This window comes from Vanessa tameamea, chromosome 26, assembly GCF_037043105.1.
Source record: "Vanessa tameamea isolate UH-Manoa-2023 chromosome 26, ilVanTame1 primary haplotype, whole genome shotgun sequence".
In the NCBI taxonomy this organism is placed as follows: Eukaryota; Metazoa; Arthropoda; class Insecta; order Lepidoptera; family Nymphalidae; genus Vanessa; species Vanessa tameamea.
The window spans coordinates 6,853,610-6,866,318 of NC_087334.1; the positions used below are offsets into that span (position 1 = coordinate 6,853,610).

At 30.1% G+C, this 12,709-nt stretch overlaps 1 protein-coding gene across 6 annotated transcripts in view; it reads right to left on the reverse strand.

Annotated features, from left to right (window-relative positions):
* The window catches only part of LOC113393859 (filamin-A), a 90,127-nt gene that overhangs the window by 55,668 nt on the left and 21,750 nt on the right, over positions 1-12,709 (reverse strand). For 2 of the 6 annotated variants that reach the window (XM_026630964.2, XM_026630963.2), the window contains exons 2-3: positions 8,086-8,198; positions 7,714-7,764 (exon numbers count right to left, since the gene is read on the reverse strand). In XM_026630964.2, the coding sequence (XP_026486749.1) occupies positions 7,714-7,717 (4 nt within the window). In that variant the 5' untranslated portion in view covers positions 7,718-7,764; positions 8,086-8,198. Of the gene's footprint in view, positions 1-7,713; positions 7,765-8,085; positions 8,199-9,904; positions 10,052-12,709 lie in introns of those variants that run through there. The other 4 variants (XM_026630968.2, XM_026630965.2, XM_026630961.2 and 1 more) reach the window with 3 other exon arrangements.

Below are 12,709 nucleotides of genomic sequence, written 5' to 3' on the forward strand. Positions count from 1 at the left end.
GTAATATTAAAGTACAAAACCACTAAGTTCACTTAAAGTAACTTCGTCAGGTCATTGACACCGACTGGCATAATCGAAATACTTGTTAAATAAGTCTTAAAAGGATCTTATCTAGATAATCATTTTAAAATATTGTCCGACATTTCGTTGGCATCACGCCAGTATTGTTTAAGCGATTGTCTTGCAAGAGTAATTTTGAAAGGGTTACAAAATCACACAAACATCATTATTTAGACTTAAGAATGAGATCAATCAACGAAAGATCTTGATTTTAAGTAAGCGTGGGATGATGTTAAAATAGCCCTTTGACTTGTGAAGTTTATTTTGACTTCAAATTAAGGTATCTTATGTTGGTATTTTTTGGGGGAAATTGTGCCATATTTATGTTTTTCTTTTTAAGAAAGACATGCAACGGCACCTTTTGGTAGAAGTGGTCGCCTACGCTGGCTAGAATCTTTGGCATATTTGATGTTTACCGCTAAGGAGTTTTAAATTAAAATCACAAAATTTAGTTTATAAAAAATCGAGTAAATATCAGGGGCCTTGTAAAGGACATAACATCTTAGATTGAGCACCACCGAATTTTTAGTTGCCAGGTTAGCCGTGAGTTATATACGTATGTATGTAAATACGTGCTATATCTAAGTATCTATGATGTATATAAGTGAAATACCACAAATTATAAGTCAGATTGATTTGAAATCTATCATATTTACTTCTTTCGAGACGAAAACTCTTTGCAAGTTAAATAAAGTTACCGAAAATGAAATTCTAATTTTAAAATAATCAAAAACTAGAAGTATTCACCAAAAATAATATAAATTTAAATATTGAGAAGTTAGAATTAAAAAAATATATTTTTTGAAATGTATGTTATTTAAATTTTGACATATTTTCAAGACATATTAAAACATAGAGTAATCGAATATTATCAAAACTATAGAAATTTTAAGATCGTGTTGTTATTTTTTTTATGCTATAAGTGGCAAACGTGCAAGAGCTTTACCTGATGGAAAGTGACTACCACCGACCATGGACATCTGCAACACAGGGGGGCTTGCAGGTGGGTCACGGCCTTTAAGAAACGTGTACTATCTTCCCTTGAAGGTTCTTGTTAAAGAACATAACGAAGTATATCTGTTATTCGACTAAGGAGCCCCAAATACATTCCAATGCTCCGTTAATATTCGTATGAAGTGTTTTAGTTACTAAGTGTACTCGTGTCACATTTGGCACTAGTTCAGAAAAAAAAAGTTAATATGTAAGCGCCTTGACTCATAGCGCCTTTTTTAATAATTTCTGATTCATAGTTTTTATAATGGATGTCACCCGTCTGAGACGGAAATATGCTTAAACGCAATTGTTATTTATTACAATGTGAACAAAGAAGTTAAATAATTTAATGAAAATCTAGAATGTTCTGTAACACTTCTAAGTTTTTAATCATTTTTTTAAAATCAAACGTGGAATCTAGAAATTTGACACAACAGCAACAAAGTTAGCATATATAATTAAACTATAATAAAATAACTCGCCCTGCCTGTAAATATTTTGTCCAAAATGTATAACCACTCGGATTGTTTTTTTTTTACGGAAAAACTACTAGTACCACCACCCATGGACATCTGCATCACTTTCTTTATGGAATGATTAACCTCTTTTCTTGAAGGTTCCCAGTTGGTTCGGAAAAATTACCATCGAAAGCTGGTTCCACGGAGTGGTTGTACAAGGAAGAAAATGCCTTAAATCGCACTGTAATAGATTTTCGAACATCCGCGCTCGGAATGTTGTAAGGATTTAAATTTCATGTGCATTCTTGTGCATTTAGTGCGTCGATCTAACCCTTCAACCGGAACACGGTAATACTAAGTGTAGCTATAGAATATTTGATGATATTTTATTGATACATATCTAATAGGGATCGTATAAGGCCCTACTACCAAGTTAAGTAAATTATATGTCGTATTTTGTAGAAAATTTAGTAAGTTTTCATATATATATTTATTTATATTTCAGAAAATTTTTATTGTAACATTGTAATAAAAGTCGAATAACACTTAATATTTGAAAAGAAATAATGTAACTGGATAAAATCGGTTCGGAAAAACCGCATAAATAAATAACAAATGAGGTCAATTTGTCAAGAACTATTAGTCTTATGTATGTGATTTAAAAACCTATATTAGAATTACAATGTAGTAAATCAAATTTAAATTTATAAAAAAACGGTTTTTATAATGAGTTACTTCCGTTCTACATAAATCCTCTTTTTATCTTTTAATGATATAAAGGTTAAAAAAAAAAAAATTGAAATTCCAAAAAATGATCTATATGATGTTTCTATATTTCTAATTTATGTTGTTATGTATCATCGTTACAACTATCAACATTTAATAAACTTTTTCGAACCGGTGAATAGGGTTATTGACCAATATAACAAATGTAAAAATATTTTTCCGCAACACTGGCAGAACGTAATAAGCACGCATATGTTTACAGACCCGTAATAAAAAAAATGCTTAAAATGGTTCTTAATTTGAATTAAAAGATGATTGAACTTATCTTTCATAATGGCTTGAGCCCGTCTGGGTAAACACCACACACTCAGCAGATTTTCTACTAACGGCGTACATCTTAGTTGCGAAGGGTAGTGGTATATTATCAATGTAAGTTTTTTTTTAATATTATTTACGACGCCTATGATATATAGGCGGTTATAAATACCATAAACTCATGTGACCAAAAAAGCATTTTTGACAAAAATAATACGATTTACATCGTAAGACAGAAAATATTTATTTATTATCAAAGGCTTAGATGAAAAAGCTGCTTTCATCTCGTAAATCACTTCCAAAATTTCAATAAAGGATTTCATAGTTTAATGCGAAGTTTTTTTTTTTTATTTTACAATAGGAAGACTTAATCCAGAGAGCGACTTTTAAGTTTAAATTTATATTTTGTAACAAATTTCTTGATAATTTTTATACCGTTTTTACTAATGGACGAAGTAAGTTACGAGGTAGGTTTAGGTGTAATCCGTTGTGATTTTGCGTAATTTGACTGAAATACAATGATCGTTGATGTTGTCGGAAAAAATGATGTCGAACCATAGATATGTATAATCTTTATGATTAAAATGGCTTTATCTAGACCCTTATTGGGCTTGCGATGCTAGGACTGCTACCTGGTTAACTATAATTACATTCATATATCTAGATTTACTCGCGCGAAATTTATAAAACACAAACTTCCAACCCCTTTAGGGATGAGTTTCTTGAAATCCGTTCTTAACGAATGTCTGCATCCTATAAGGAACCTACCTGCTAAACTTCAAGTTAGTAGATGTTATAATTTCTAAGATTTCGTGATTATTCAGTGAGTGGTACGCTTTTATACTTATATGTTTTCAGTAAACAAACTCGACAGTTCATAATACAGTTATATGTCAGCTTCAGTTAAGTTTAGATTTAACCGTTTATATTTGACGCGTGCATATTTTCTTATAATATCCGTCTGAGTCAGAATATATTGAAAACTCGCGTCTAGAGTCTTCGCCCACAGCGGCTAATTATTTACAAAGTTTGGCACTAATATCCAGTAGAATTATATCTGGATTTTTTACGTATTTTCGTAATGTAATTTAGCGTTTATTATGTGTCACAATGTTATTGACGATTCAATGGACACGCTAGTTTTTTAAATATATTTATAGAGATCTATAAGTGTTCTGTTTTTTTATACAATTTAATGTCGTATTGTTTTCTTAACGACAATATTAATATACTTTTACGTAAGAACTATAAAAATTAAGTTTTTTTTAGGAAATAAAGAGTAACTACTGGATTTCTTGTCGATTCTTTACGCTAATATCTTTACATTTCGAAGCGATACTAACTTTTAATTCGATTTAATCCTGTAACAAGATTATTTCACTTCAAACAATACTTAATAAATTGCCTATAATTACGGGTGCCGCTTGTTTCTTTCGTGTTTTTTTTTAATTATTTATTTTGGAAGCAAACAAACAAGCTTTGCTTTTGATATTTTAAATAATTACAACTGTCATTGCACATTTACAGACCCAAGGGCCTGCCTTTGAATATTTCCATATTTCTATATTACCAAATGATTTTGGGGAGAAGATTTGATGGAATTTATTTGTATAGTTAGCTTACGTGTCAGTAATGTGCTGATTTGGAACCTTACAATCAACTCAAATGATAGATTTATACAATGAGCAAAAGCTCCGAGAAGTAGATTGAAAGAACTATATAAAAGTGGATAATCTGATTATTTTTAAGTCTTCAGTATAATTTAGATGTATATAGTTCGTGTATACATCTTATTTATTTATTTATACATATATATTAATATGTCTTGTGTGATCATCACAAGACATATCAATATATATGTATAACTAGATGCAGGGTCATATACTAGAAAATCTCCAAAATGCGTTGCATATTTTTTTACAAGTTTTAGGAATCTGCAACTTCATGTATGACATAGGTAAGCGACCCGTAAAAAAATATATTTAAAATATAAAATAATAGTGGCATTTACCCAAATTAAGTAAAGTATTACTAATATTCCTAATATTCCTATTTACGCTTCCTTTTGAGCTTATCATTTGTGCTAGCAGTGGGTACAACAACAGCCCAAGGGGTCAGGACCGAACCTGCGACTTCTTACATCGCTAGGAGGCCCGTAATTTATTGCGCTATTGACACTTGCTGAATTTATTCTATTTCTTAATTGTGGCAAATATTATTATCATTGTTTATGTTACGAATTCCTTGAACTACAGCCTATTCTTATGCCTAAAAAATCATTAATAATATCCTCCGGTTTCTGAAACGTTGGTATCAAGACATTGGTCGGTTCTAAGACAGGTTATCTAAATCGGCTTTATACTCTACACTCATTGGTTGCCTATAGGATCACCAGCTTCAACCGACCAATGACCATCTCGATTAAAACAACTAGTTAATTTAACTGAAATCTTCGTTTAATTGGAGATTAAGCTGCGTTTATCGTATAAAATAAAAAAATCCTCAGCTGCTTCTAAATTGATATTAAAAAAAATAAAAATACTATATCATAGTTTATAAAAAATTAATTAAATTTCAAAGTCATTTATAAATACTAAAATAAATGGAATATTATTAAAATTTATAGAAATATCTAATAATTTGTATTTCAAATGACAATTTAACTGCGTAATGTCTCAATGTTCCAGTTCTGGGTTCACGCCAAGCTTGTAAGCTCTGTTTGGAATGTGTGTTTTCTAATACTTATAATAGATAACTGTTTTATTATAAATCCATTTAAAAATATATGTATAATGGTTCAAGTTCGGGTGGAATATACAAGGTTTTACATAATTTTTTGGTAGGTATAACTCACTCATATATTTCAACGCTAAACAGCAATCCAAATTGTTGTATTCTGGTTTGAAGAATCAATATACCGGTGTATCTACAGGCTCAAGAGACTTAAAAGTCAAAACGCTATCAACCTTGGGGGTCGATGGCGTTTTGACGGTGTAAAGAACGATTAGTATTCCTTAAAGTGCCAGTCTAGGGGTGACCACTTACCATCAGTTGATCCATTCGCCAGTCCACCTAACTATTATATTATATTCAATGAGAAAAAAAAGAAATACGTGGGTCATATCTTGCAAAGCTTTAAACCAGTTCCGACCAAGCGATCGAGTTGAAATATAACACACATTTTGTGCTGTTGAGAATAAAATCGAATTTATACTAAACCTTATTCAATTATTGCATATAGAGGTTTATTTGTTTTTTTTTACTGTACTCAGAGAACTCTTGATACAAGTTAATTAATAATATTTTTTTATGTAATAGGTAGGCTGACTTTTGATGGACCATCTCATGGTAAGTGGCCACCACCGCCCATAGATATTGGCCCTGTTCGAAATATGAATCATTCCTTACACGACACCAATGCGCCAACCGTGGAAGCCAAGATATGTTCCTTGTGCCTGAAGTTACCCTCTTATAAATTTGCTGACTTGTAAGTGACTTTAATAGTCTATTATGTAATGATATAATTACTTAAAACAATAAAATTAGTTCATTTAATTTCTAAAATCTGTAGTTTATTCCAGCAACTCGCATTGGAGCAGCAGGTGGCGCTTATGAAGCAGGTGAAGCATTTGCATAGCAATGCAAGATTAATCTTATACTGACTGACTTTTAGTTAAACATGTTTGTCTAATCTTAACTCTTTATTAACATTACCTCTTAGATTCAATGTTACATTTAACTATTAAAATTAAATTTATTTTAAATGTCGAGATCCGTTAAAAAATTATATTTATGACATAACCCTAATCTACGCCATAAGGGTGTTACAAAAATATCGAAATGTTAGTGTGGATATTAAACGATATATAAAGAAATTCCTCCACCTGTCCACATAAAACATATGAATGCGTCATTCGAAACTATAACTAAAGGCAACACCACACTTATAATAGTTTTCGACACATATTATTTTGCACTCAAATTTCAGTGCTGGTAACAATTTACTAGCTTTTTAAATTAATTTATACTGTTAGACTAGAGCATCGCTAAACAGGTTTATATTGTGAGGTTCTATTATACTTTTAAATATAATAGATTGTGAGTTTTTTTTATGCTAATTAATTATAATTCGATAAGATATTTTCTTTTTGTTTTTTGTTACTGTCTGAAATTTATAAATTAAAAACTATAGTCACTTATGTCACATAGTTTCAAAAACATCGAATTTTACGTTGGACACGTTTTTTTTTTATAAAAGAAGGAGAATGTGACTTTTGATTTTGAAGGTATTCAGGAAATGTATTGTGTATAAGATACTCAAATCGCAATATTTTATTAGTTTAAAATAGATTGTCAAGTTGATTAATTTTATCTTCTTATATTTTTAACATATTATTACTATACAACATTTATATTTTTGTACTTTTGAACATAAAAAATGATAAACGTACAGTTACGCTATAAAAATTAAAAATATTTCTTTTATTTTTAAATGTATCAGGAATAAGCTTTGAAAATTAATAAAGACAATTTGTTTGCTTTTTTCGTATAGGTATAAGTTATTTTTTTATTGTTTTTTTTTTGATTAAAATAATACACTAACTTCTATATTATTAATAACTTGTATAATTATTATACTAAAATTGCTTACGTATGTGTTCGTTTTGCCTGCCATCTATATTTTATACAGAAATCTACGAACATGAGAGGTTGTTTAGCGTTTTAGTTCAAGTGTAATGCGAGAGATGGCGCTGAACCACATTTTACTGTTACTTTTAGTAGTGTTTATATGGAATGGCTTGTGATTATATTTCTCAGAACAAACAAATATATAATTAGAACAGAAATAAAAAACATAAGGAGTTACATTAAAGGTTATAGAGGAATGATTACTACTGCTCCATGCCAGTTAAATATAATTTTTTACAGTCCGAATCTTAAGGTTTTTGTGATTATTTACTTATTTGAACCGACAAATTGAAAAATAATAAAATTCATTCGATTTTTAAATTTAGACAAATAATTCTTTTGGAATGTAATCGCAATAGTATGGTTAAGACACATTCGTTATAAGGGTAATTTGATGCAATACATTCATGTAAAAATATTCATGGATTTTCCTATGTATGGGGTAAAAAGGACGGGGCAAATCTGAACGTACCCATCACGTATTTGGCAAGTTGACTCAGACGTAGCGTTGGTTGATAGTATTCTGTAAATATTAACCTCATTCTCAGCTTCTCCAGTAAATCATGCGTTTTATTCATGTATGTTTTAACAGACTTTCATAAATTTTCTTACGTTTTTACGAAAAAATTCGCATATTTCAAAGAGCATTCTGTTAGTCGGCTGTTGAAATTTTTGAGATTTCCAAACTATTTCTCTTCCATTATCAAAAATACTTGAGCCAATCTTGTATATATTATATTTTTTTCTTGAGATTGAAACGATAACCATTTAGGCTCAATTCTTTACTATAGGGATATTAAAATAATTATATTAAGCCTATGTTTAGTACCTCTACTGAACTTACCTTCTAGGAACTGTCTAGTGGGGAGCCGGAGTGATACCTTCAGAGAGGACGCGTACGTGGAGTCGATGTACCAACGCTGGTCGCCACCCTCACCCAGCCTCTTAGTACTGCCTCTGTAATTAAAAGACAATATTTATTTAGTAATCAAAAAATAAAATTATATATGACCTATAACAGGCTCTCCTAAATCAGATTTTAGAAGATCTTATTAAATGTAAAGGGAAAAGCTCCGAATTGGGAGCAAGGGAATTCACTTTTACCGCCAATTAAATTGTATTTGTACGATAATAAATAATTATATTTATACGTATAGAAAACTAGTATATTGTAAAACCCATGGGTATATATTTTGTTATATTATTGTCAACTATTTCAAATTTAGTATTTACAAAATTAATTATTCAAATGACATAAGTTCTAGTCCAAATTATTCTAATCTACGAAATTTATATGACTTTGCTTTCATGATTTAAAGAAAACCGCATCAAATTTGTATTTAATATATTTAATATAATATTTTGACAGTCCTTAGATTTTGCCGCCTCATGAGACGAGACCTACATAGACTATCTCAAGTAAGCTAAAATGGGTATATTTTAAACAGTGGTGTCAAGCCCCTCCCAAGCGACAATACTGAAAGGGGGATCCAGGATGACAGTGACACTTATATATTTTGTATTTTCAGTATACTGTAGATATTTACATATTTTAGCTTAGAACGTTAAAACATATATTAATAATTTATGTGACTACGTCTATTGTCCATTTTTTAGTCATTAATTACAAAATGAATCAAGAAAAATAATCAAAAAAATTTATTAATTAATTTTAATTAAAGTTCTTCGTGTTAACTTCACATGTGTTTTTATTTTTTAAATATTATTTAAACAAAAAAAAAATGTCAAATTAAAATGATTGTTACGAAAACATTCCTATAATTATTTTGCCATTGTGGATATAGCTTTTAATCTCGAGGTTTCTAAAATTACTACGAATAAGTTGAGCATTAGGTCAGCTTACTAACGATATGGTTACGAGACGACGTCAGTCATCGCTTGTGTCCCTAGACGAGTCGTTCTAATTAGAACATTTTTTTGGTTCCATGGGATATTTTTTATTTACTTTTAAAATTTTAATTGTAACTACTGAAGTTTCAACTATTCTTCAATAGTTTTAAATATTACGTGTATTAATGGGAACGTAGGTGATTTACGTATAGTTTTTAATAATTGTTATAAGTTTAATTGAGATTTATCTACTCTTTTCGAACATAAAAAAAAACATGTTTTAAAGTCCATGGCCGACGTACAGGAACAAAATGAATAAATACGTCATATTTGAAATTCGAATAAATTCAATGAATTATCATATCTATTTATTAAATTGTATTTATCACATCAGACAAAGACTTTCTCTATTAAGCCTAAAAATAAATTTCAATTAATAATTTAAAAAAATTGATCTTTATAAATAGAAAACAAATCAATAGATATCTACGCATTTAATAATATAAATATAATGATTATATATATCAACGAGTCTATTTTTTCATTCATGCTTGTCACAAAAAGAAATGCCGCCAATGTTACATTTAAAAATGTGCATATGTAATGTAATGAATTATGTATAATTTATAATATTAATTATATTAGATTCATAAAGGACGATCAATATTGTATGCCTTGAATCAAAGTATAAAAGCAAAAACACGTAAAAAAAGAGGTTATATGGAACAAAAACAATAGCAGATTTTCGTCTACATATGTAATTCGCAAGCGTGCAAATGAAAACGATTATAGTTTACTGTGTATATATTTACCCGGAATCCATATCGAAAATCATCTACGGCAACACGGAGGATACTTTCATAAAATAAAATTCGCCAAACGACGACATTCAAAATAAAAACTACATGTTTCCGCCGTACATATGTCAAACTGTACTATTTTCGGACACCCAAGTTCATACTGTTCGCCGCAAGCATAAATATCTTTGAAAGTCGTTACCGCGCTACACGTTCAGCGTTTCAGTTTTCTTTTTCAGGATGGGTTTGAATCGAAGCTATCTAAGTTTTAAAAAGCACCAATAGATGGCGCTGTATTTATTATTGATCATCACTTATATTTTTGATTAGTTTTAACTAGATGGCGCTATCAATGAAATTGAACGATAACAATGTGTTCTTTAATTGAAAAATAGCATTCGCTTTATCGTATGTAAACTTCGAAGGAAATTAATCCTTCTAAGTTATGGGTTTTTTTAATGCCATCGATAGGCGGCTGTTAAAATGGCCGACCTGATAGTTAGTGGTCATCACCGCCCATAGAAATGTTAACCATTTCTTACATTATAAGCAATGGCCTCCATCCTCAGGAATTGCGATGCTATGTCCCTTTTGCCTGTAGTTACACTGTTAGAATTACGATACTGTTATTTACTTAACTATTGTGTCTGCTCTTTGAACGGGGAACTTATTACGATTTATAAAAAATAAAATATAGTAAATTAAAAAAGTATTTAGTGGCATTAATTTCAAACATCCACTTTTCGAGATCTGCAATTATCAAGAATTTAATTACTTTTTGACGCAGGTGTAATATTCGGAAAACTTAATCCGGCTCCTCGGAGAAACCGGGTTAAGTGATTTTTATTTCAAATTACAATAAACACTTTAAAAATAAGAAAGGATTACAGATACTTGTAGTTGAAAGACAATAACAGCCTTACTTATAAACTTTTAGCGGGTGTTTAGTTAAACACTGATTTGTCTCTTTTTCTCAACATTAATTTTACATCCGAAAGAAGAAAACAGCCTTCTTTAACTAAGTATCCCCGAACAACATAAGATAAAGTCATAATGAACGAGTGTATGATTTATTTACGTAATACAAAAGTCTTGAATGAACGACGGAAATAGTGTGAATAAACATTCAAACTTCATTCAATTTTTGATGAAAAATGATGATTAATAACAAAGATTACCGAATTCTTTCGTATGAAATTTTTATATCAAAGAGTCAGAATTTTCACCTACGCATGTTTTCAGTGCGTCCGATCTCGTCTACGTTTAATTATAATAAAATCTCGCATAACTACATGTCTATTTTTATATTTGATTTATTTGATACTTCTATTATTGTTTCGCTTAAAATTTAATTCAACATTGGCGATGAAATGTAGTTTTTATTTTATTACGAGGTTTATGTTCCAATTTTCTATCTTATCTGGATTTTCTTTTCTACTGGTATTTTTACTACTGAATGTTATGTATTAAACATATTCCATTTTGTAATATAGAGTGCGGTGTGAGGCAGTTAGATTTGTCCTCATCGATCCGGTCTAAGCTAAGCGAAATGTCGACCACTGGATGAACATTATCCATGTAAATAATCTTAATTATTGACGATACGGTTTTTCTGTGTCTAATAATGAAGTTGACTGTTGAAATTGAGTGATACGAACCCAGTGACGGACCGATCAATAACAAAAAATTAAGTAAACCATGTTTAGAGAAGGATAGCGTTATCAGCAGCAGAAAAATCGCTCGAATGTGTTAACTATTTTAAGTATCTGTCACTTGTCATCTTAGGAAACAGAGACGTAGAAAGGAGGCTCCTCAAGTTAGGTCGTTTAAACAATGTAGCAAAAAATCGTTTGTTCCTGATCTTTTGTCCAAGTGTTTATACTTGTGGACCAAATATATCCAAACATAGTTGAACGTCTAACAAGTACGATATAATAACAGTTTCAGATGACCGCTCTATATAGTATTTCTGGAATGTTCACGTTATATACTGGCAATTATTTTGCTACTAAGAGGTAGCGGACAGCATTTCTGATAAAGGAGTGGGAGCATGTAGGAACGGTATTTTGAGGACGTCAGTAGAGAATACATCTCAATTTTACAGGAATTTTATAAAATTAGTAAAGATATGATCTAGATATCTAGAATTTTTGTTTCGGAAAGATTAATAGTTAATTTAATTTTTGAAGATTTTTAAATATATACAAATATGAATTAAAAATAATTGCTGTATAAATAATGACCGCGTGGAATGTTGGCAAGAATGCTAGCAGCATTTCCCCGCTGAATCGCATTTCGATCCTCTGGACAAAAAACGAACCAGTCCTCTTGTCACTTGAAGCAAAACTTCTATTGGGGACGAGATGGCTGTTCGTTTGTTAATTAAAAGTATAACATCAGGTGTTATACTTTTTGCACTTACACTCAACTTTAATTTTTTTTTTTAGATCATATCACTAATCATTTTAAACCCGTTCTAACGCGAATAAAATGGATTTAATATTATCACAAAAAGTACTATACAAAATAAAAATAAAAAATAGTTTAACAACAAAATTAATACAACAGATCCAACTAATGCAAGTATCAAGAAATATTTGAACTATAAATAATTTCTGTATACACGACTATAAATTTATTACTTGATATATATTATTTTATCGCCTTTTCAAAACCCTATCGTTTGCCAATACAAATAGCGCTTGGCAAGTTTTTACATTTTCTGCGTCTGTATGTGACAGGAGCTTTCTATGAAATCGCAAAACGCCTCGTATAAATACCATTATTATTTAGTGATATATGGCACTTAAAATTGTAAAG